General features: G+C 35.8%; 1 protein-coding gene and 1 long non-coding RNA gene across 5 annotated transcripts in view; one reads left to right on the forward strand and one right to left on the reverse strand.

The window, feature by feature from the left end:
* Nucleotides 1–20,746, reverse strand: part of LOC309665570 — a 47,967-nt gene extending 27,221 nt beyond the window's left edge. For both annotated transcript variants that reach the window (XR_014266498.1, XR_014266499.1), the window contains exon 1: nt 20,646–20,746. This is a non-coding gene — a long non-coding RNA (uncharacterized lncRNA). The remainder of the gene's footprint in view (nt 1–20,645) is intronic.
* Nucleotides 1–24,667, forward strand: part of SEPTIN7 (septin 7) — a gene marked incomplete at its 5' end in the record, with an annotated part of 112,003 nt that overhangs the window by 17,033 nt on the left and 70,303 nt on the right. The window contains 2 exons of one of the 3 annotated variants that reach the window (XM_082472010.1): nt 19,319–19,879; nt 20,642–20,744. In XM_082472010.1, the coding sequence (XP_082328136.1) occupies nt 19,856–19,879; nt 20,642–20,744 (127 nt within the window). Of the gene's footprint in view, nt 1–19,318; nt 19,880–20,641; nt 20,745–24,667 lie in introns of those variants that run through there. The other 2 variants (XM_082472009.1, XM_082472011.1) reach the window with 2 other exon arrangements.

A 24,667-nucleotide genomic window follows, 5' to 3' on the forward strand; every position in this document is an offset into this window, starting at 1 on the left:
AGTTTTCTGCATACAGGTCTTTTGTCTCCCTAGGTAGGTTTATTCCTAGGTATTTTATTCTTTTTGTTGTAATGGTAAATGGGAGTGTTTTTAAATTTCTCTTTCAGATTTTCCATCATTAGTGTATAGGAATGCAAGAGATTTCTGTGCATTAATTTTGTATCCTGCAACTTTACCAAATTCATTGATCAGCTCTAGTAGTTTTCTGGTGGCATCTTTAGGATTCTCTATGTATAGTACCATGTCATCTGCAAACAGTGACAGTTTTACTTCTTCTTTTCCAATTTGTATTCCTGTTATTTCTTTTTCTTCTCTGGTTGCCGTGGCTAGGACTTCCAAAACTATGTTGAATAATAGTGGAGTGGACATCCTTGTCTCATTCCTGATCTTAGAGGAAATGCTTTCAGTTTTTCACCGTTGAGAATGATGTTGGTTGTGGGTTTGTCGTATATGGCCTTTATTATGTTGAGGTAGGTTCCTCTATGCCCACTTTCTGGAGAGTGTTTACCATAAATGGGTGTTGAATTTTGTCAAAAGCTTTTTCTGTATCTATTGAGATGATCATGTGGTTTTTCTTCTTCAGTTTGTTAATGGTGTATCACATTGATTGATTTGCGTATTTTGAAGAATCCTTGCATCCCTGGGATAAATCCCACTTGATCATGGTGTATGATCCTTTGAATGTGTTGTTGGATTCTGTTTGCTAGTATTTTGTTGAGGATTTTTGCATCCATATTCATCAGTGATGTTGGTCTGTAATTTTCTTTTTTTGTAGTATTTTTGTCTGGGTTTGGCATCAGGGTGATGGTGGCCTCATAGAATGAGTTTAGGAGTGTTCCTTCCTCTGCAGTTATTTGGAAGAGTTTGAGAAGGATGGGTCTTAGCTCTTCTCTAAATGTTTGATAGTATTCACCTGTGAAGCCATCTGGTCCTGGACTTGTGTTTGTTGGAAGATTTTTAATCACAGTTTCAATTTTGTTACTTGTGATTGGTCTGTTCATATTTTCTGTTTCTTCCAGGTTCAGTCTTGGAATTTTATACCTTTCTAAGAATTTGTCCCTTTCTTCCAGGTTGTCCATTTTATTGGCATAGAGTTGCTTGTAGTAGTCTCTTTATTTGTTTATTTATTTTTGGCTGCGTTGGGTCTTTGTTGCTGCGCGCATGCTTTCTCTAGTTGCGGTGAGTGGGGGCTGCTCTTTGTTGTGGTGCGCGGGCTTCTCATTGCGGTGACGTCTCTTGTTGTAGAGCACGGGTTCTAGGCGCACGGGCTTCAGTAGTTGTGGCACATGGGCTCAGTAGTTGCGGCTCGCGGGCTCTAGAGCGCAGGCTCAGTAGTTGTGGCACATGGGCTTAGTTGCTCCGCGGCATGTGGGATCTTCCTGGACCAGGGATCAAACCTGTGACCCCTGCATTGGCAGGCGTTTTCTTAACTGCTGTGCCACCAGGGAAGCCCTATAGTAGTCTCTTATCATGCTTTGTATTTCTGCGTTGTCCGTTGTAACTCTTCTTTTTTTCATTTCTAATTTTATTGATTTGAGTTCTCTCCCTCTTTTTCTTGGTGTGACTGTCTAAACGTTTATCAATTTTGTTTATCTACTCAAAGAATGAGCTTTGAGTTTTATTGATCTTTGCCGTTGTTTTTTTTTTTTGTTTCTATTTCATTTATTTCTGCTCTGATCTTTATGATTTCTTTCCTTCTACTAACTGTGGGTTTTGTTTGTTCTTTCTCTAGTTCCTTTAGGTGTAAGGTTAGATTGTTTATTTGAGATTTTTTTGTTTCTTGAGGTAGGCTTGTGTTGGTATAAAATGCCCTCTTAGAACTGCTTTTGCTGCATCCCATAGGCTTTGGATCGTCGTGTTTTCATTGTCATTTGTCTCTAGGTATTTTTTGATTTCCTCTTTGATTTCTTCAGTGATCTCTTGGTTATTTAGTAGTGTATTGTCTAGCCTCCATGTGTTTGTGTTTTTTACGTTTTTTTCCCTGTAATTGATTTCTAATCTCCTAGTGTTGTGGTTGGAAAAGATGCTTGATATGATTTCAGTTTTCTTAAATTTACTGAGGCTTGATTTGTAGCCCAAGATGTGATCTATCCTGGAGAATGTTCCGTGCACACTTGAGAAGAAAGTGTAATCTGCTGTTTTTGGTTGGAATGTCCTATAAATATGAATTAATTCTATCTGGTCTATTGTGTCATTTAAAGCTTGTGTTTCCTTAGTAATTTTCTGTCTGGATAATCTGTGCATTGGTGTAAGTGAGGTGTTAAAGTTCCCCACTATTATTGTGTTACTGTCGATTTCCTCTTTTATAGCTGTTAGCAGTTGCCTTATGTATTGAGGTGCTCCTATGTTGGGTGCATATATATTTATAATTGTTATGTGTTCTTGGACTGATCCCTTGATCATTATGTAGTGTCCTTCCTTGTCTCTTGTAACATTCTTTATTTTAAAGTGTATTTTATCTGATATGAGTATTGCTACTGCAGCTTTCTTTTGATTTCCATTTGCATGGAATATCTTTTTCCATCCCCTCACTTTCAGTCTGTATGTGTCCCTAGGTCTGAAGTGGGTCGGTGGTAGACAGCATATGTATGGGTCTTGTTTTGGTATCCGTTCAGCCAGGCTATGTCTTTTGGTTGGAGCATTTAATCCATTCACGTATAAGGTAATTATCGATATGTATGTTCTTATGACCATTTTCTTAATTGTTTTGGGTTTGTTTTTGTAGGTCCTTTTCTTCTCTTGTTTTTCCCACTTAGAGAAGTTCCTTTAGCATTTGTTGTAGAGCTGGTTTGGTGGTGCTGAATTCTCTTAGCTTTTTCTTGTCTGTAAAGCTTTTGATTTCTCCATCGAATCTGAATGAGATCCTTGCCTGGTAGAGTAATCTTGGTTGTAGGTTCTTCCCTTTCGTCACTTTAAATATATCATGCCACTCCCTTCTGGCTTGTAGAGTTTCTGCTGAGAAATCAGCTGTTAACCTTATGGGAGTTCCCTTGTATGTTACTTGTCGTTTTTCCCTTGCTGCTTTCAATAATTTTTGTTTGTCTTTAATTTTTTCCAATTTGATTACTATGTGTCTTGGCATGTTTCTCCTTGGGTTTCTCCTGTATGGGACTCTCTGCGCTTCCTGGACTTGGGTGGCTATTTCCTTTCCCATGTTAGGGAAGTTTTCGACTATAATCTCTTCAAATATTTTCTCTGGTACTTTCGCTCTCTCTTTTCCTTCTGGGACCCCTATAATGCGAATGTTTTTGCGTTTAATTTTGTCCCAGAGGTCTCTTAGTCTGTCTTCATTTCTTTTCATTCTTTTTTCTTTATTCTGTTCTGCAGCAGTGAATTCCACCATTCTGTCTTCCAGGTCACTTATCCATTCTTCTGCCTCAGTTATTCTCCTACTGATTCCTTCTAGTGTATTTTTCATTTCATTTATTGTATTGTTCATCTCTGTTTGTTCTTTGATTCTTCTAGGTGTTTTTTCTTTAATTCTTCTAGGTCTTTGTTAAACATTTCTTACTTCTTCTCGATCTTTGCCTCCATTCTTTTACCGAGGTCCTGGATCATCTTCACTATCATTATTCTGAATTCTTTTTCTGAAAGGTTGCCAATCTCCACTTCATTCAGTTGTTTTTTGGGGGTTTTATCTTGTTCCTTCATCTGTTACCTAGCCCTCTGCCTTTTCATCTTGTCTGTCTTTCTGTGACTGTAGTTTTTGTTCCACAGGCTGCAGGCTTGTAGTTCTTCTTGCTTTTGCTGTCTGCCCTCTGGTGGATGAGACTATCTGAGAGGCTTGTGCAAGTTTCCTGATGGGAGGGACTGATGGTGGGTAGAGCTGGGTGTTGCTCTTGTGGGCAGAGCTCAGTAAAACTTTAATCCGATTGTCTGCCGATGGGTGGGGCTGGGTTCCCTCTCTGTTAGTTGTTCAGCCTGAGGCAACCCAACACTGGAGCCCACCTGGCTCTTTGGTGGGGCTGTTGGAGGACTCTGGGAGGGCTTTCGCCAAGGAGTACTTCCCAGAACTTTTGCTGCCCATGTCCTTTTCCTCACAGTGAGCCACAGCCACCCTCCACCTCTGCTGGAGGCCTTCCAACACTAGCAGGTAGGTTTGGTTCAGTCTCCTATGGGGTCACTGCTCCTTCCCCTGGGTCCCGGTGCGCACACTACTTTGTGTGTGCCTTCCAAGAGTGGAGTCTCTGTTTCCCCTAGTCCTGTCGAAGTCCTGCAATCAAATCCCGCTAGCCTTCAAAGTCTGATTCTCTAGGAATTCCTCCTCTCGTTGCCGGACCCCCAGCTTGGGAAGCCTGACGTGGGGCTCAGAACCTTTACTCCAGTGGGTGAACTTCTGTGGTATTAGTGTTCTCCAATTTGTGACTCACCCACCCAGCAGTTACAGGATTTGATTTTATTGTGATTGCACCCCTGCTACCGTCTCATTGTGGCTTCTCCTTTTTCTTTGGATGTGGGGTATCTTTTTTGGTGAGTTCCAGTGTCTTCCTCTCAATGACTATTCAGCACTTAGTTGTGATTCCGGTGCTCTTGCAAGAGGGAGTGAGTGCACATCCTTCTACTCTGTCCTCTTGAACCCTCTTCCTATTTTTATATGTATCTGTCTTTGATATTTGTATTCAGATGTACTCATTTACTCCTTAAGACCAAAAAGATATCTGATTTCTGCCTTTAATATTATTATTTAATAGTTTGAAGACAGTTCTCTCTCTGAATATTTTGTGCCAACTTTTAGTCTTTCCATTTCTTTTAACAAGGAAAATGTTACGTGGCAGGTGGTTATATCCGTCCAACCATTGTTACTCCCCTCTGAACTTTCTTCATTTGGTACATATCCCTGCTGACACCTTGAACTGAAATGAATATCTTGTGATTTTAAATTGCAGTTTTGAATAAATCTGTCTTTTGTGTCCGTCTACGTGCTATATAAATCTATTAACGAGGCCTAAAGTTAAGTTATCTTTTAGGGTAACTTTATTTCCTTACTGACACGTGGAGCATAGTGTCAACTAAGGTGTCTCTACCTTTTCCGCTTGTGCTGCTATTGTTTCATCTTGCTTCTTCAACACTTTTTTTTTTTTTTTAAACTAGAGGAACTTCTTGATTGAGTGGGTGAAATGTGTTCCACCACCTCCTCCTTACTATTTGCAGTCACATTTTGTAGTTCTGCCCTTAACTGAAACTTTATCTTTCAGATTCTGGTTTGAGCGTGGAGAAAAGGACAAGGTTTGGATCCACATATTTCCATACGGAATTTCATTTGTGTTCTGACTGTGTCATATAAAGTATTTGTTACTTTTTCAGCTTTTATCATGTGCACACTTAAAGTATATCTTTTATGTTTCTATCAAAATATTTTTTTATTATTATTTTTTAATAAATTTTATTTTATTTATTTTTTAATTTCTTTTTGGCTGCATTGGGTCTTTTGCTTTCTCTAGTTGCAGCGAGCAGGGGCTACTCTTTGTTGTGGTGCACGGGCTTCTCATGGCATTGGCTTCTCTTGTTGTGGAGCACGGGCTCTAGGGGTGCTGGCTTCAGTAGTTGTGGTTCACGGGCTCTAGGGCACAGGCTCAGTAGTGGTGGTGCACGGGCCTAGTTGCTCCGCGGCATGTGGGATCTTCCCAGACCAGGGCTTGAACCCGTGTGCCCTGCATTGGCAGGCGGATTCTTAACCACTGTGCCACCAGGGAAGCCCTCAAAATATTATATAATGTTATCTGGGCTTAATTAGGGTTGGATCCTTGTGGTGTATAATTCTGTTGAAGTTGATATACAGCTAATCAGCTATTAATCCATCTTATTTTATTTGTACTCCAACCTTTATTTCTCTACCTTGCCCATATTCACATCATGGTTGAAATCTTGTCAGAATTATCTGTATAATTTCTTCCTTTGCAGTCTAATGAACATGTCAGAAATGGAAAATAAAGAAGATCTGATTTATCAAAAAGAAAACCTGTAGTGACTTGTGAATATGACTTCATTTTCTTTCTATGTGATTTTTTTTTTTTGGATGGAAACGCTTCAGGTTCCTTAATAATAACTTGGAAAATAGAAAATAGTATAAAAGTGAATTATCTCCAAATCCAGTTAGCAAAATACAACCAATGTTAACATTTGGATGTATTTTCTCTTTGACTTTTTTCTTTGTAAACTTTTAAAAACTTTAATGATGGTGGCATATGAGTACATTTTTCTTGGGTTAATACTTAGGCTGAGTTATAGGTAGGTGTACATTTAACTTTTTAAGAAATTGCCAAACCATTTTCCCACATAGATGTTAACATTTATGTTCCCATCAACAGTGTATAGAAATTCTAGTTGGTTCACATATTCACCAACACCTGGGATGGCGACTCTTACTAATTTCAGCCATTCTAGTGGAACTGTAGAGATACCTCATTGTGATCATAATTTGCATTTTCCTAACGACTGATGTTGAGGATCTTATCATGTGCTTATTGCCATCTGTATGTCTTTGGTGGTCTGTTGAAATCTTTGGTCCATTTTTAAGTTGTGCTTGTTGTCTAATTGAGTTATATATTTTAGATATTAGTCCTTTGTTGAACTATGCAAATAACTTATTTCTCAATAAGAGAAATCTACTCTCTGTCAATAATTCTTGTCTGTCACAATTATTACTGTGCTGTTTACCTTAGTAGTGATTTTCTGTTTCCAATTTTTTTTTTTTTTTGTGGCCACTCCTTGTGGCTTGCAGGATCTTAGTTCCCAGATGAGGGATTGAACACAGTACATGGTAGTGAAAGTGCGAAGTCCTAACCACTGGACTGCCAGGGAATTCCCAGTGCTACATTTTTTAATGGGAATTCTTTTGTAAGGAAGAATTGTTCTATTTCATGCATTCATTCATTCAATTATTTATTAATATTAGGACACATGAATATTAATTTTATCATTGCTTACTGCTCCAATTGTCCTGAATTTGACCATTGGGCGCTCTTTCCCATTAGCTCCTATTCATCTTTCAACATGCCTCATCATTTTTTTTTGGAGCACTTCCTTATTTTCTGGTTCGTCTTTTATTTTTCTTCCTTAAGCCCTGAAATTGATCATTTTCCAAGGAGTTCAGGTTCCTTTTATTTCAGAATAGTATTTAGAAGCCAAGGTCTCAGCATTAAAAGTGCTCATTACTCCTGGGGTGTCTTTGCTTCTAGGTGTTTTGAACATAGATCTAGGAAGTTGTATTTTTGTGTACATTCACACATCTGCATTTCTATACATATCTATGTGTATGTATAGATAATATATATAATATATATGTTAACATAAATATATATGTTTATGTATATTAAAAACCATGAATTCATACTAATACACCAATTCTAATCTACTAACACAAGATTCAGTCTAGCCTTTCTCTTTTCTTATTTGTAACTCCTTTCTCCAACAGTGGAAAACCTGACTCTCATCTACAATTTATTTACTTATCTGTTCAGTTCTGGTATACACATAAGTGTAGTTTCAGAATTGCTGTTATAAATATATTTACTTACTAGAGTGTAGTATTGCGTACACTTCTTTTTGTCTTTAGTCTTTTTTTTTTTTTTTTTTTTTTTAATGGCTGTGTTGGGTCTTCGTTTCTGTGCGAGGGCTTTCTCTAGTTGTGGCAAGCGGGGACCACTCTTCATCGCGGTGCGCGGGCCTCTCACTATCGTGGCCTCTCTTGTTGCGGAGCACAGGCTCCAGACGTGCAGGCTCAGTAATTGTGGCTCACGGGCCTAGTTGCTCCGTGGCATGTGGGATCTTCCCAGACCAGGGCTCGAACCCGTGTCCCCTGCATTGGCAGGCAGATTCTCAACCACTGTGCCACCAGGGAAGCCCCTGTCTTTAGTCTTATACTATACAGTCAACATACTGTTTTCCAGAGTTATGTTCTTTTCTTACCCACCTTGTTCATTGGTGTTATGTTACTCATTTGAAATACAGTTAGTTTTATTTGTTACTGTTTTTAGTCCATTTTGAGCTCTTCTCACATCCTGGCTGATTTTGGTTATTTTTTTCATTGGAATATGTGAAACATTATTGTGGTGTTAATCGTCAATTCTGTAAAACTGTATGTCTGGAAGTATCCCTTCCACCTCTCGTATCTTTTACCCTATTCTCATTTTCCTTTTCTGCCATTTAACCACCCATCCATATGGGTAACCAATCTTAATAATTTTTTGCTTAGTTTTTAGTTTCTTCCTATCTTTTTACACAAATGAGAAGATACATGTAGGAAAGGAGATATAAAAATTATATATGTAAGGTAGTATATTATAGACACTACATACTTAATTCTATAACAGCTTTATTGAGATACAATTTACATGCCATAAAATTCAGTTCTGTCATTTTTAGTATATTCACAGAGTTGTGCAACCATCATCACTATCTAATTTGAGGACATTTTCATCAGCCCAAAAAGAAACCCTGTACTTATTAACAATTACTCCCATTCTCTCCTATTCCCAGGTCTAGGCAACCACTAATCTACTTTCCATCTCTATAGAGTTTTCCTATTCTGGGCATTTCATATAAATGAAATCATTCAGTATTTTTTTGCAACTAGCTTCTTTCACTTAGCATGATGTTTTCAAGGTTCATCTATATTGTATTGATAGCATGCATCAGTACTTTGTACCTTTTTATTACTGAATTATATTCTGTTGCATAGATAATACCACATAATTTTGTTTATCCATTCATCAGTTGATGGGCATGTGGGTTATTTCTATGTTTTGGCTATTGTGAGTAATGGTGCCAAGAACATTTAAGTAACAGTTTTTATGTGGACTTATGTTTTCAATTCTCTTGGATCTATACCTTGGGATGGAATTGCTGGATCATAGGGTAACTATGTTTAACTTTCTGAGGAACTACCAAACTGTTTGCCAAAGCAGCTGTAGCATTTTACATTCCCACCAGCAATGTGTGAAGGTTTCAATTTCTCCACATCCATGTCCACATTTGTTATTGTCTGTCCCTTTAAACTTTAGTAGTAGGAGTGAGGTGGTATCATTGTGGTTCTAATTTGCATTTCCCTAATGGCTAATGATGTTAAACATCTTTTCATGTGCTTATTGTCAATTTGTATATCTTCATTGAGGGAATGTCTGTTAAAGTGCTGTGCCCAATATTTAATTAGGTTATTTATCTATTTATTGCCCTGGCGATTACAGTTAATAGCTGATAACATTGTAATTTGGGTTATTACCAACTTAGTTTCAATAGAATACAGTAATTTTGCTCCTGTATACTTTCATTTCCTCTTCCCTCTTTTGTGCTCTTAGTGTCATACAAATTACTTCTTTCTACTTTAGAAACCCAAGAATACAATTTAATAATTATTGCTTCATGAAGTGTTCCTTTAAATCAGGTAGAAGAGAGTTGCAAATAAAAATTATATTTGTACTGTCTTTTATGTAGTATTTCTTGTAGGGCATATCTGATTGTGAGGAATTCTCTCAGTTTTTGCTTATCAGAGAATGTCTTAAGTTCATCTTCATTTTTGAAAGGTACCTTTGGTAGATACTGAATTCTTGGTTGACAGTTTTTTTGTTTTAACATCTTGAATATGTCATCCATCTACTTTCTGGCCTCTGTGGTTTCCGATGACATGTTAGTCATTATTCATTTTAAGAGTCCCCTGTATATGGTCATTTAAAGTCTCTCTTGCTGCTTTCCTGATTTTTTGTCTCTGTTTTTTGGCAGTTTGATTTTGATGTGTCTAGGTGTGGATCTCTTTGCTTTTTTCCAGTTTGGAGTTGCTGAGCTTTTAATGTGTAAACATATTTTTCTTCAGATTTGGGATGTTGTCTGCCTTTGTTTCTTCAAACATACTTTTTGCCTCTTACTCCCTTTCTCCCCCTGTCTCTTTCCCTCTCTCCCTCCCTCCTCCTTTCCACTACTTCAGGGACTCTCGTTATGTGTAGGTTGGTATGCTTGATTTTGTTCCACAGTCTCTGGCTCTGTTCAGTTTTTTCTTCACTCTTTCTTTGTTTCTGTTCCTTAGACTGGTAAACGTTATTTGATCTATCTTCAAGTTTGCTAATTCTTCTGCTAGCTCACATCTGTTTTTGATCCTCTCTCTCTAGTGAAGTTTCATTTCAGTTATTCTGCTTTTCAACTTGAGAATTTTTGTTTGGTTCTTTTTAATAATTTCTATCTCTTTATTAATTTTCTCTATTTGGTGAATGTAGTTCTTATACTTTTAGTTTTTTAGGCATGATTTCCTTTAGTTATTTGAACATATTTTAAATAGAAGATTTAAAGTCTCTGTCTAATGTCTGAGTTTTCTCAGGGTTAGTTTCTATTGATTGCTTTTTCCCCCCCCTGAATATGGGTTATGCTTTCTTGGGGTTTTTTTGCATGTCTGATAATTTTTTGTTGAAAACTGGACATTTTAAACAATACAGCGTGACACCAGTGGTCAGATTCTCCCTCTCCCCTTTCTCCTCCACCCCTCAGTGTTTATTTATTATTGCTGTTTGCTGTTTGCTTGTTTAATGACTTTTGGGGAACTAGTTCTGTAAAGTCTATTTTCTTTGTCATGTGTTGTCACTGAAGCCTCTGGTTATCCTAGTGGTTATTTGTGGGGTCTTGCAGGGAATCATCAAACAGGTCACATAATGTTCTTTGGGAATGGGGCTCTGAAGGAGCCTATTCTGCCTATTCCAGTTGCTGACAGGGTGCTAATTTTTGCCATGATTGCCTGCTGTGGGTTTTCAAGGCTACTGTACAGCTGATGAGGGAAGATAAGAATAGGCGAGTTAAAATGCAACAAGTGCTGCAATTTTTACTGAGATTCAGCCCTTTTTCTTGAATAAGTGCTCTTTGGATTGCTGCAAGCCTTTTGTTAATTTCCAGAGTTCGGAAGAAATTTTCTCTTGCTTTTAATGAAGGAGAGAATTTTCTGAAGTCTTTGTTCTGCTAATTTTATTAATGTCACTAGTCTATATCCTTTTTTTTCCCAGTGTATACATAAGAAAATGTTTAAAGGTAAATATTACTGTATCAACTGTCTAATAATAGTTTTTCTATTCAGTATGTTGTTATGTGTCATGTCTGTTCTTCTAAAACTTTAATTTTAATGGCTGCATGGTGTTTTAACACATGGGAGTACCATAATGTATTATTTGTTTCACTTGTTTTTGAAACTTCGGTTTTTATGATTTTTCATTATCATTAATTGTTTTGTTGAATGTTCTTTTATCTAAATCTTATAAATTTGTAAGATTATAAATTCATGAAAGTGGAATTTGTTGAGTGTGAGAGCATGAAAACTTTAGTTTTTGATGCACATGGCCAAATTGATCTTCAGGGAAGTGGTTTCAGTTTATATTCTACCAGTCATATATGAAAGTGCCTATTTTCCCACATCCTCACTTACTACTGGGTACTGCTATTCATTTAGTTTTGTGCTCTCTAGTAGATCTTTTGGTAATGATGAAAATGTCCTGTATCTATGAAATTTCTATTTCTATAGCTAGTAGGGTAGCCGCTAACCACATGTGGCTCTTGAGCACTTGAAATGTGGCTAGTCCTAAATAAGTCATGCTGTATTTCAAAGATTATTACAAAGGAAAAGAAAGTAGAGTAATGAATAGTGTAAAATGAGTCATAATTACTTTTTATATTGATTGCATATTGAAATGATAATATTGTATATACATTGGGTGAAATAAAATGATATTAAAGTTAATTTCACCTTTTTACTCTTACTTCCATAATGTGTCTGCTAGAATATTTATAATTACATATGTCATTCATCTTACATTTCTATCAGATAGTGCTTGTCTAGACTCTAGACCATTCTTCCTTTAAAAAAAGCCCTTCTTCTTTAAAGCTTATGCTATTTAACAACAGTATTTTCTCACCCTTCTTAAATTTGTCAGTTACCACATCCCTGTTTTCTCCTTATTTGTTAAAGATGTCACTAAACACTCAGTTTTTCTTTCTACCCCAAGCTCTCTTACCATTCTGGGGCGTTTTTAGTGCCCATGTGTAAAACTTGTTCAATAATTTAGCTTCACAGTATCTGGATTATGGTTGAGCCATCATTTTAATGGCTCCATGTGATCATCATCTGGAACTTCTGTTCCACCTCTGAAATCTTAATTGTATGGCTCATTCTATTCACAATTTCATATTCTTAGCTATCTCATTTCCTTACTTCATACCTTGGATCCTCGACTCTCTCCATTTTGTTCACTAAATCACTTCAGCCATACTTGTCAGCTCCCTTGATCCCTTGTAGTTTTGTGTACCCTTTCTGCAAAATAACAGCTTCAAATAACAGCCTATTGGCTTACATTCAAGTTACAGATTGCTGTTGGAGTAAAAGATCTCGTGGCTTCAGGGATACATTCACACAGATCTTCAGCCTAAACTAGTGGACAGAATTCCTTGGCTGCCTGCTGTGTATTCCTAGCCCTTCTTTTTGTTTTGGTGGTTGCTGATTCAAATCTTTCTCAAAGTTCCCTGGTCCATCCCTCCTCTTTTAGGATTAGCAGGTGATTTTTTTTTCTGAAGTTTAGAGAAAATCCTGTCCATCATTCCAGAATGTTATCTGTATCCTGATTTACCTTCCTTTCTTCAGCTGCTTGTGTAGGTCATCTTTTTTTTTTTTTTAACTTAATTAATTTTATTTATTTATTTACTTGGCTGCGTTGGGTCTTTGTTGCTGTGTGTGAGCTGTCTATAGTTGCATTGAGCGGGGGGCTACTCTTCATTGAGGTGCACAGGCTTCTCATTGCGGTGGCTTCTCTTGTTGTGGAGCATGGGCTCTAGGTTCGTGGGCTTCAGTAGTTGCATCACGCGGGCTCAGTAGTTGCAGTGTGCGGGCTTAGTTGCTCCGCGGCATGTGGGATCCTCCCAGACCAGGGATTGAACCCGTGTCCCCTGCATTGGCAGGCAGATTCTTAACCACTGTGCCACCAGGGAAGTCCCTGTCTAGGTAATCTTTTTTTTTTTTAAACTCATTTTTTACTTTTTAAAGCATTTTAAAAAAATTTATTTATTGGAGTATAGTTGATTTACAGTGTTGTGTTAATTTCTGCTGTACAGCAGAGTGACTCAGTTATACACATATATACATTCTTTTTTATATTCTTTTCCATTGTGGTTTATCCCAGGATATTGAATATAGCTCTCTGTGCTATACAGTAGGACCTTGTTGTTTATCCATTCTATATGTAATAATTTGCATCTACTAACACCAAACTCGCAGCATTTATTAGCATTTAAACATGCAGCTATCCTTTTTTTTTTTTTAATTCCTAAAACTTGCATAACCCTTTATTGTCTTCTAGCTTCTACCTTATTGCTCTTCTATTCACAGATAAGCATTCAGAAAGAATTGTTTACCCTCGCTGCCTGCAGTTAGTTATTCACTGCTTATTTAATTCCAATCTGCCTTCATCTATCTTTCCCCTATCTTTCCACTGCTCTGACAGTGGTCCCTGGTAATGATATATAGATTCTTCTATGTCTCTATATTGACCACTCCAGAGCATTTGGTACAGTTGACCACTTCTTGAAGGAGGCCACTACAGTTGACCTCCTTGAACTGCTTCTAAGAACTACTTTCCTCATTCTTCTTCTCTCTCCCCTTTTCCTAGGTTTGTGTAGGTGATAGTGGTGGTGGTAGTGGGATGTTGGTGTTGGTTCTGACCTGCTTCCTACTTTGTATACTGTAATTGGATCCATACCCATGGCCTTCATACCGTTTAAATGTTGTTGACTTAAAATGTTAATATCTGCCTAACCTAGACATTTCTAGAACTTCTTTTATATATGTAGCTGCCTACTAGATATTTGTCTCCCTAAAGCCAATTTAGCACCTTAAACTCAAATGAATTTTGCTTTTAATGATTGCAACAACCATTAATCCAGTTGCTCAACCTAAATTCATAAATTTGAGTCTTACCACTCCCCCCACAAGTTACAAAGACTTGTCAGTTCATGTCATTAATATCTCACCCAGCACTGTCCATTAGACGTTAATGCAAGCCACATATGTAATTTAAACTTTTCTAGTAGCTACATTTAAAAAGTAAAAAGGAACACGTGAGTTTAACTTTAGTATCAGATTTTATGTCGCCCAGTATAGCTAAAATTTTATTTCAACCTGTAATCAGTATAAAAATTGACATGCTTTATTCTTTTTTTCATAATTGGTCTTCAAAACCGGGTTTGTATTTTATACTTAGAGCATATATCAATTCAGACTAGCTAAATTTCAAGTGTTCGATAGCCACATGTAGCTAGTGGCTACTGTTACGGACAGTAGCATTCTAACTTAATTTCTCTTCATCCCCACTGCTTCTGTCTTCCCTGGGCTACTGCAACAGATCTTGGGATTGCTACCATTATCTCCTGCAGTTCATCCTCAATATTATTGTTAGTGGTAATTTTCTAAAATATGAATGTGACTTGGCATGTGAATTAATGTGATTGTGCAATTTTCTGCTTCAGATCCTTTAATGCTGTTCATAAGTTTTCAAGATGAAGCCTAATCTAAGTTCTTTAGTGTGGCCAACAAAGTCCTTTATAATTTGGCTTTTGCTTAACTTTCCTACCCTGTGTCTCCTGGACCCTGATAATGAGTTGTATTTTGAACTATTTGTAGTTACCATAAAGAACTGTGTTCTCTCCTCTTGCTTTTGGACCTTTACAGTTACCAATTAGCCTGCTCATATTCTCTAGCACCTACTCACATTTCTTATCAGACTAAGGCCTACTAGTCCTTCAGGATCTGAAGGATTTGACTCCAGGATAGGAGAAAGCACCCTTTTTTTCATTCTCATAGCCGTCTTTCTGTGCTTGCCTCCATTATAGTATTTATCACTGTGTTAATATAATTGTCTTCTAACTTACCTGACCTCAGAGTCTTAGTTTTATAAGCAGGGACCTTGTTTTTATTAGCTTTTACATCCCTAATTACTAATACACACATTGTAAGGGTCCAGTAACTGTGTTGATTGAATGAATGTGGCCAGTAATTCTGTGAGTAGAGATTTAAATTCCAAGTTCAGAGCAAAGAAAAAAATGTATTTAAACTTTTAAGTTATCTCATTTTTATATGTGTTCATACAATTAAATATTAAAATCTTTTAAGTAGATTAACCAAGAATCCAGAATAAGATTAAGAAAGTAAAAGTTGGTTCCATTTGTACACAATTGTTCATCTCAGTAAAAAGGGAGGAGCGGGGGGCATGCAAACTAAGCTATGATCTTTAGAGAAAATTGGAGAGGGAACATCAAAGTTAACATTTAGGACAAGCTTATGTTATCCTGTAACATCTTAGTGTTCTTGTTATATTAAATCTAGAATCTAGGTATTTTTACGCCAGTTATATTTAAAATATTTAAGACATTTAAATAGTGAAGTTCTTTAATTTTCCCCTTGAATTATGTAAGAGATGGGAGGAATTTGAGTGCTAGACAGTTTCATCTATGTGTATGATGTAAGACTTTTGTTAGTAATAATGAGTAGACAAGTAAATTTATGTATCTTTTTTCTTTTGTAGTGAGTAGTTGTTTTTTGTATTTAGAATTACGTAAACTTTAGGAGAAAGAAATTTAATTGTATTTGTCAGTATGTGAAACAGCATACAGTTTGTCTATGTTTTAAAATCCAAAGTGGTACAGCTTGAACTTGAAATTATTTAGGAAAGATCAAATGTTACCTTTGAAACTTTAAGTTACTGATGTAAACCTTCCTTGGATCTTTGCAGTCTGTTTTTTTGTTTGTTTGTTTGTTTGTTTTAATTGTAATTACTAAGGGGAGAAATAGAATCCTGGTCATATTTATGTAATTCGGGGCTGAATATCTCTTTTTGTAAAGATGGGGAGAGCTGAAGGTTTATAGTAGATCCTACCAAAAATGCTTTAATTTTCCTCAAATTCCGACTTTTGTCACTTCCAGCTTGTCACAACTCAGTTTCTTTGTTGTTACTGAAAAGCATATTTAGCAGTTTTCAAAACAAGTTGCTGCTTTTCTCCTTTGGAAAATATATATTAATTTATAAATATTAATATTTATAGATACTAATATTCAAACCTTTAAAATGATAATGGATTTTCACATGCCAAGATTTTGATAACTTTATTCTTTGGAATAAGAACAAATGGCAAGAGAATATAAACAAATCTCAAGGGTTCCAATAATCTGTCAATTGAAACCTTTTTGAGGTATCTTGTTCTTTGAATATAATTGATTTCTAGAAGTAAGTTTAAATAAGTTGAACACTGAAATTACTGGATACTGTATTTAAGTTGATTTTTCCGCAGGTAGTGAAATAGCAAGCAGTGGAATTGTAGCTTGATTTTCTTAAATGTGAATTTTGGCATAGAGATTTGGCATATCTTTTAGATAGTAACCAAAAGATTTTGTAAACATACTCTTTCAGAAAAGGTGATTTGATAACTGTTTCTTCTTATGTAACTGATGTTTGAAATCAAGTAATACTCTTAAGACCTAAAGGTATTTTGGGTGAATATACTTTTATCTACATTCGCATGCTTATAAATGTCACAGTTATATCACTCAGGTCTATAAGTAATATTTCTTTATCCAGAGGTTATATTTCACACTGGCACTGTGAACATTATATTTGTGCAGAAAAAGAATCAGTGTAGGTCTTCTGAATTATAGACTGTGGTTGATTTTAGAATTTGGGGTAAGGAAAGATTCTTATGAAATGTGAAAAGTCTGTGTGTTTTAGTCAACCAGTGTTATATTATTGGTGTATTTCCTAAGTCTGTCTTTTGTGTTGAGACACAGTTTCTTCCTCAGAAGAAATTTTCCTGAAAGTATGTTTTTGTCATTTATCTTTTTTAATAACTCCTGTGTATCAGCACTCTGTTAGGAATGTAGAGATGAATATGACATGATTCTCTCCTGGGAAATCAGTTGTGTAGGGAAACTGGCAAGTAACATGTTTAATTTTAAAATAATTTAATTTAAAACATGAAATTATTTAAAATGTTATAGTAGTTATATACAGAGAATTATCTACTCTCAACCTAGTCACTCTTCTTACTCACTGTTACTGAGACTGCTTTTGTGCAAAACTACCAGTAATCTTATTTCCAAATTTTATGTTCACATCTCTGGTATTTCATTTGACTTTTCAGTAGCATTTAACACAAGTGAGTGACCTTGAGCCAGTCCTAGATTTCCTTTCTCTTCACTGACTGATCAATCTTTCTCATTCTTTCTCTGCCTAACATCTCAATGTTGGAGTGCTCCAGGACACTGTCTAGACCCCCTTTTATTTATAATCTCTTTGGGAATCTGATCCTTTCCCAATACTATCTATATGCTTATGTTTCCTAAATCTATATTTTCAGCACCAACCAACCCTGGAATTTCTGAATTCATATGTTTAACTGCCTACCGGCCATCTCTTCTTGAATATGTAACAGACACCTCCACTTAACATGTTCAAAGCTATTTTTGATTCTGGTGATTTTGGCCCTCACCGCCCACTCTTTTCCTCCCTTTTGTACCCTGTTTCCCTGGAGATATCACTAGCCATTGAGTTGTTCAAGCCAAGTACTTAGGAGTTATCTTTTGTCTCTTTATTTTTTGTCTCTTTTTCTTTTGCCAGTCACATCTAACCCACCGGCAATGTCCTGACAATTCTTCTTTCAAAACATATTTTGAATCTTCATCTCTCTTTGCATCCATACCATCTAAATTTCAGTATACCCTTTCTTTCTTGGACTATTGCAGTAGGCTCCTTACTAGTTTTCTTATTTCCATTTCTTCTCTTAGCAGTAAGAGCTATCTTTAAAACACAAATCAGGTCAGGTCACTTGCCTGTGTAAAAACCCTCCAGTGGCTTCCCATCATGCCTAAAATAACATCCATATTTCTTACTTTGGCTGGGTACCACATGATCTGGCCCCTGCCTGCCTCCCTGACCTCATTTTTTATCACTTATCCCCTGGTCCACTACCTCACCTCATTGTAGTTCATGTACCTTCTTTTTGTTCCTGAAAGTACCAAGTTCATCCCCACTTTAGGGCCCATTCCTTTGCCCTAGAATGCTTTTCTCCCTTTTCTTAATTCAGTCTCCTAGTTGTGCCTGAGACTGTTCTAGGAGTTGAGGATAAAGCAATAAATAAGACACAGGGGTAGATGGAGGTGTTTTTCTTACACCTTTTTGTATGGTGGGTTCCTTGAATATGTAACCTAAAATATTTTCTCTGAAACTTCTTCAGCTCTCCCAGATGGCTTCCTCTTTTTGATGCCACAACTTACGTAATTCATTTAATCTGTACCTTGATGGAGTTTACATTTTAGTTGGAGGTAGGGTGGGTGGAGATCACAATAAACAAGATTTGTAAAATGTATGTTAAATGGTGGTAAGTGCTAAAGAGAAAAACATAAAGCAGCAAAGTGCTGAGATGAGGAATGGGTTGTAATTTTAGATAAGGGTGGTCAGGGCAGTCCTCTCTTTGAAGGTGACATTTGAATAATCATCATCATCTGTTCTAGGTTGTGATATAACTCATAGATTTCTTCAACATAGAATAAAGACATACCCTTTTTAAAGACATTTTGTCCAAGGATAGTCTGTTTTCTTCTCTGTGCTATATTATTTGCCTTTCAGTTTTTACAGGTCACATTTACTTCATCTTTCCATTTGTTACTGCTTGCCATCTTTAGCTTCCTTCCCTTTCCTGTATCTACAAGTTTGCATTTCTTCCAGTTCTTAACTTTATTTTAATTACTTGAAATATAGCACTGTATAAATATTTTAACTAAAACATTGGCATTTATCTGAAGTGAGCTGTCTTAATCCAGTGACTGACAAAGCAAAATTGTATGAAATTTACATTCTTTTCTTCTTGAGATTTAAATTTGGCCCCTGTATATCTTCTTGAAACATCATACTTTACACTTTTTTCACCATTTCTTGTAAGACTTCAGGTACAGGGCATAGTAATTGTTCTTTATAAAAAGATAGATAGGAGGCCTCTGATTCTGTGTTTGATCAGGAGAGCTGCTGAAATGGATTAAAACTCACTGGGCCTTATATCCGACAAAAAATATTACCTTGATGTGAGTAGAAAAAAGTCTGCCTTCAGTTTATTTGTAATTTACCTCTAATTTGTTGAGTTACATGTAAGTAACTTTCATTTTTTTCCCTCTCTCTTTTACTACGTTCCAATGGATTTCTCTCCTGTTCGACTGAATGTGCCGTGTATGATTCTTGGAATTCCTCGTTTACTGTTCCTCTGTGGATCTGTCTGTTGGAATCTGGAACACTGGAATGATGGAAATGTGTTCTTTACAAAGTAGCTGTGAGTATGCTACATAATTTATAGAGAGCCTTTTTTCTGGTCTAAGTTAAATTTCAGTTACAGTTGGATGAAATATGAACCAAGGAAGCCTTAAATTTAATGCATATTCTTAGCTCTGCACATAGTAGGCTTTCAAATATTTGACTTTAAGATATTCTGATCAGTATCCTAACTAGTATATTTAAAATTAGCCTTTCAATTTAATTGGCTTACTTATCTTCTCAATATTTGTCTTAAAAATTAGTTTATATGAATTTTAAAAAAGGTAAAAATATTATGGATGGAATATTTAGTTTCATATGTGATGCTAGTAAGGAATGCAGATGGTTGTTCTTTGTTAAATCCAAATGTATTGAATTAGTACTTTGATCCCATATGAGTTTTTTTGGATGAGAATTTAAATGTGGCAAAAATCTTTAAGAAAAATGTATACCTCTTAGGAATATTTTGCCATTATATTTTAATGAATGAGTAAGACCTACCCCTAAGTAAATTAATCAGTAAGACTCTACTCACTCAGATGGTCTGAACTATGGACAGTGTTTCTCACCAATGGGTAAGTTGAAAATCAGACTGATTTACTATGCCAATTTAGAAGTAGATTTCTTTGAACTACTCATGAAACTTACTGAGGTCATCAAAGAATCAAAAACCACACAGAAAACCGAATTGAAATTTACTTTAAAACCTGGATAAATCTGATGTCCCTGATGATAGAGGCAGCAGGCTCATGTAAAAACCTTGAAGTGACATAATTGGACCTAGTATAACAGCTTGAAAGATAATGTTACTGATTGACATTGATCATGAGAGCTTTTAAGAGTTCATGAAAAATTTTAAAGTCCACATTTTGATTTTACTTCATGAATAAGAAGATAAATTTCAAGAAACTCCTGCCTCTGGTAATTAGTATGAGCAAAGGGGATGATTAAAAGAGTCCTTAATATAATTTTAAGGGGATCTGAATTTTGTATTGTGAAAAATCCTTTGTTTTATTTTTAGTTGATTGGTCAGAATCTTATTATTAGTAACTTACTATAAATTGAAATCTTTGCTCTGAGGCAGGTTTCTTTAATTTTTATTTTATTCCCTTGGGTTTTTATAATTGTCTATTGTCAGTCAACTTGTGCTCAATTCATTTTGTCCATTTCTGCAATTAACTAATACTTTTATTGCTAACACTATAAAATCAGTTTGATTCACCATGAATAATAGTTTATATAGTTTTCTAAAAATAGGTTAATGAAGGGAATTTGAAATGTGTGACAGAAGTGATTTGTTGATATATGAATAACCGGACTCCTTTTGCTTTTCTCAGCAACAGAAGAACCTTGAAGGCTATGTGGGATTTGCAAATCTCCCAAATCAAGTATACAGAAAATCAGTGAAGAGAGGGTTTGAATTCACACTTATGGTTGTGGGTAAGATATGATTTCTCACTAAAATTGAGTTTTGATATGTTTCCAACTATTAATGAACTCTGAATGATTTGAGAAAACAATAGCCCAAATAACTTCAGGGATCATGTGTTATATTTTCTTTTGTTATGCGAATATGTTTTAAAATTTAACTTGATGGTGTAAAGGGATTTCAGTATTTTCTTGCCTCTTTCTTGTAGGTGGCACAGTTTTGGAAACTCAGTAAAAGTTGAGAAGAGGGGTGGGGGGTGTAGTGGTTGAATAGAACTCTGGAGAAGTTCTCTTCAATCGATGGTGCTACAAAAGGAAATAGCATCTTGTGGTTACTTATTACTCCAGAATAATTTTATTCTTTGGCTCAGATAGTGTAGTGAAGCCATATCACATGAGTGTTTAACTTAAACATATGTTCTCTGAATTTGAAAAAGAAGGATGGCGTAGAGGATCATAATCATGCAAATGATTACCCTGGGAATTCATTCATTAAGTATAAGCCCTGGAATTAGTGAAATATGATGACTCTCCTTGTTCTTTAGTTCACTCTCATTTTTCTTATGAGTGTGTTTTATCCTATGAGCACCTTTCCCTGCCTGTATTCCATTTTAAGAGATTGTCAAGGGTTATTTTGACTGTAGGTTGGTAACATAATCATTATATATGCAAAAACACTTTACCATGTATAAGATTAGTTATCTTAAATGACAATCTTAAATGACTTTATAATATTTTCACCTCATATAGACTGACTTTATAACCTAGCTCCTCAGTTTGATGCAATTTTGTTGTATTTCTCTATTTGTTTTATGAAGGTAAAGGGCAGAATAGTGGATTGACTATCCATAACAGAAAATTGAGTTGATGCTGGACCTTTATGTACTGTGCATTAAATTTTGCTAATTACATTCAACTCCTGGTATTTTTATTTTGGTGTTGAATTAGATTAATTGAATTAGGTATGAAATACCCCTTCATTGAAGGGAAGAATATTTTATCAACTGACTAGAGTATTTTACCTGAGGGTAGGTTTGTGGCTGTTTGGAAATATCTGCATTGTAATAGTTCATAGTTAAAACATGGTGGTACAAAGTCTGCAAACTTGATACTTGGTAGAGTTGGTTAATTTGTCTGTCTCTGGTTGAGTAAGAAGCATAGTATACCTAGCTTGCAAGCTGCTGGTGTAGAGCAGAGGTGTGGGTCTAAATAGGTGGATAAAATATGCAGGACATACCTTTTCTTCCATAGATTGGTAACATAATCATTATATGTGAAGAAATACTACATCTTACCTTTACTATGTAATGTTAGTGATCTTAAATGGCAAACCGTAGACAAATATAAGATCATTTTTTAATTTGTAGAAAACTTCCTATGTGCATTAGGAGAACCATAGCAATTTCCAAAAAAATTTTAATATTAAAATTTAAAGAATAACTTCTTGAATGTATACTTAGTAGAGTAATATCTGGGGGTCCAGGCCAGATATTTGGTTTGAAATCTCTGTGACATTTGTCCAGATGAAATAGTTAATAACCAGCTGTATTTAGAGTAAATACACAATCTCTGAATGTTACTTATTTGTTTTTCTGGTCAGTCCTTTTGTCAACTACAGCTTTTGTTTTTCTCTTCTTTGATAAGACTTCAGCTGCGGATAAAGAAGAATGGGTGTTAATATTGTTATTCTGTTATCCCCACTATACCTTGAACATTACTGTTTAATTAGCTATCTTTGTATAGACTTGTTGAGTGCAGGGTCTAAATCTTTTCATCTACATAGTTGCAGTGTATAACACATAAAAGTCACCTTTTGGAACTTCCCTGGTGGTCCAGTGGGTAAGACTCTGTGCTCCCAATGCAGGGGGCCCAGGTTCAATCCCTCGTCGGGGAACTAGATCCCCCATGCATGTCACAACTAAGACTTCGCATGCCGCAACTAAGAAGTCCACGTGCTGCAGCTAAAAGATCCTGCATGCCGCAACTAGGACCCAGCGCAGCCAAAATAAATATAAGTTAATAAATAAATATTCTTTAAATAGTCACCTTTTAAGTAAGTATTTAATACATTGTTTTTCAGACTTTAGGCCAAATCTAACAACATTGTTTGTAAATCACAGAAAGCTAAGACTTACCGTACTTTAATATTCTTGACTTAGAGACTGCAAGCTATTCCTTATGACCTAAGTCCTCATTTCTGAGATATATGCTCAGAGCAGCTTTGGCTCTTATAACAGTTCTTGGTTTGAGACTTATACATTGATACAAACTGAGAATCTATATTTAACAGTTGATTTCTTTATCTCTTTGTCCTTTGTTGGGAAACCTTTATCCAGTAACCTTGCTTCATAAGCAATATTTAGTATTTACTTGAGTGACTTTTTTGTATAAAAGAGGCATAATTTGTTTTCCCATATTTTCTTCCCTAAAGGAGCTAATAATTTTTATGACAATGTAAAGTATACATAAAAAGATAAGTAACATTTTTAGTAAGTAAATACAAGTCAGTAGAGTCATACAAAAATTAAGAGCCATAGATGTTTAAAGGTATAGGAGAGCTTTTCCCTGGTTCCCTGGTTGGAATTATTATTGCCTTACTTGAGAAGGAGGTATTAGGACAGATTTTTGAAGAATAGAATTGGGATAGACATTGAGCGGGCAGTCCAGTTGGGAAAACAATAACCAACCCCTACATAACTTATTATGTGCCAGGGAATATTTCAAGTACATAAAGTACTAATACTTTATGTATGTAACTCATACAGTCCTTAACAGTAACCCTATGATATAAGTATTATATTATTGTTATCTCCTTTTTAGAGATGAAGAAACTGAAGCATGGAGATGTTAGGTTACTTGCCCATGGTCACACTGCTAGCAGATGCCAGAACCAAACCCGGTCTGTTTCTCAGTCTGGTGTGTTCTTAGGCACTATGCAGAGGCTCATTTGGGAATACTGGATATAGTGCAGAGTTCAGTAGAGTGCGTCCAGTATGCCTTGAACTTGTATGATTCCAACTAGATATTGTTTTCCCTAAAAAAATTAAAAGAGGCAGAGGGACAGACAGAGAGAGAGAGAAAGGAAATGAATGAGAATTTTAGAGAAAAAGAGTGCAAGCAATTTTTTCTGCCATTCTACTGGAATGAGTGCCTGTCCTAGGGTAGGCATGGTGGGAGAGGTGAATTCTCTGTTCCCCCAGTCATTTTCAGCTTCCACATACTTTTATAGTGTGAGCATCTCACCTTGCTGAGTTAGTCTAGGTGCCTTAATATAAACTAGTTACTTCTTATGTGCTCAAAGAAACAGGTATCTGCTTTAGTGCAGGAAGAAAAATAAGTTGTCAGTTTATATGTAATTGTGCATTATGGATGATATATTGGGGGGCAGTTCAATATTAATTTGCACTGCATGTTGATTTTAGAATCTGACCCCGAAGTGGTAACTTTATAATAGTTGGAAATAAGTCTGGAAGGGTAGGCTAGCCTAAATTTTGAAGACCTTCATTGCCTCCAGGATAAAGAGATTGGAATTCTTGATTTTGACTCTTTATTTGAAAATTTACTTTAAAACCCAGTGTCAGACATATCAGATAATGAAGACAGTTTGGTCTCTAATTAAGCAAGTGTCAAACCTATTCGGGCTTGGAACTTGAAAATCGTTTGTGTGCTTCTTAATTTTTGCTCTGAGAATAAAATATTAATTGTAAAATCTTGATTTTACTAGAATCTTTCAAAGAGGTAGAACTCAGAAAGATTGTAGACTGCTTTATCTGACCAGAAAATGTTTTGAAAAACAAGTGGCATTAAGTCTATTATTTTGGATTCTTTGAAGATAAAATTCACAGTTCAATCATTTTTATAATATTAAGCTTTGCTATTTTTTTTTTAAATTTATTTATTTATTTTTTGGCTGCACTGTGCAGCAACCAGGGATT

This window comes from Balaenoptera physalus, assembly GCF_965194825.1.
Source record: "Balaenoptera physalus genome assembly, chromosome: 8".
NCBI classification, from domain to species: Eukaryota; Metazoa; Chordata; class Mammalia; order Artiodactyla; family Balaenopteridae; genus Balaenoptera; species Balaenoptera physalus.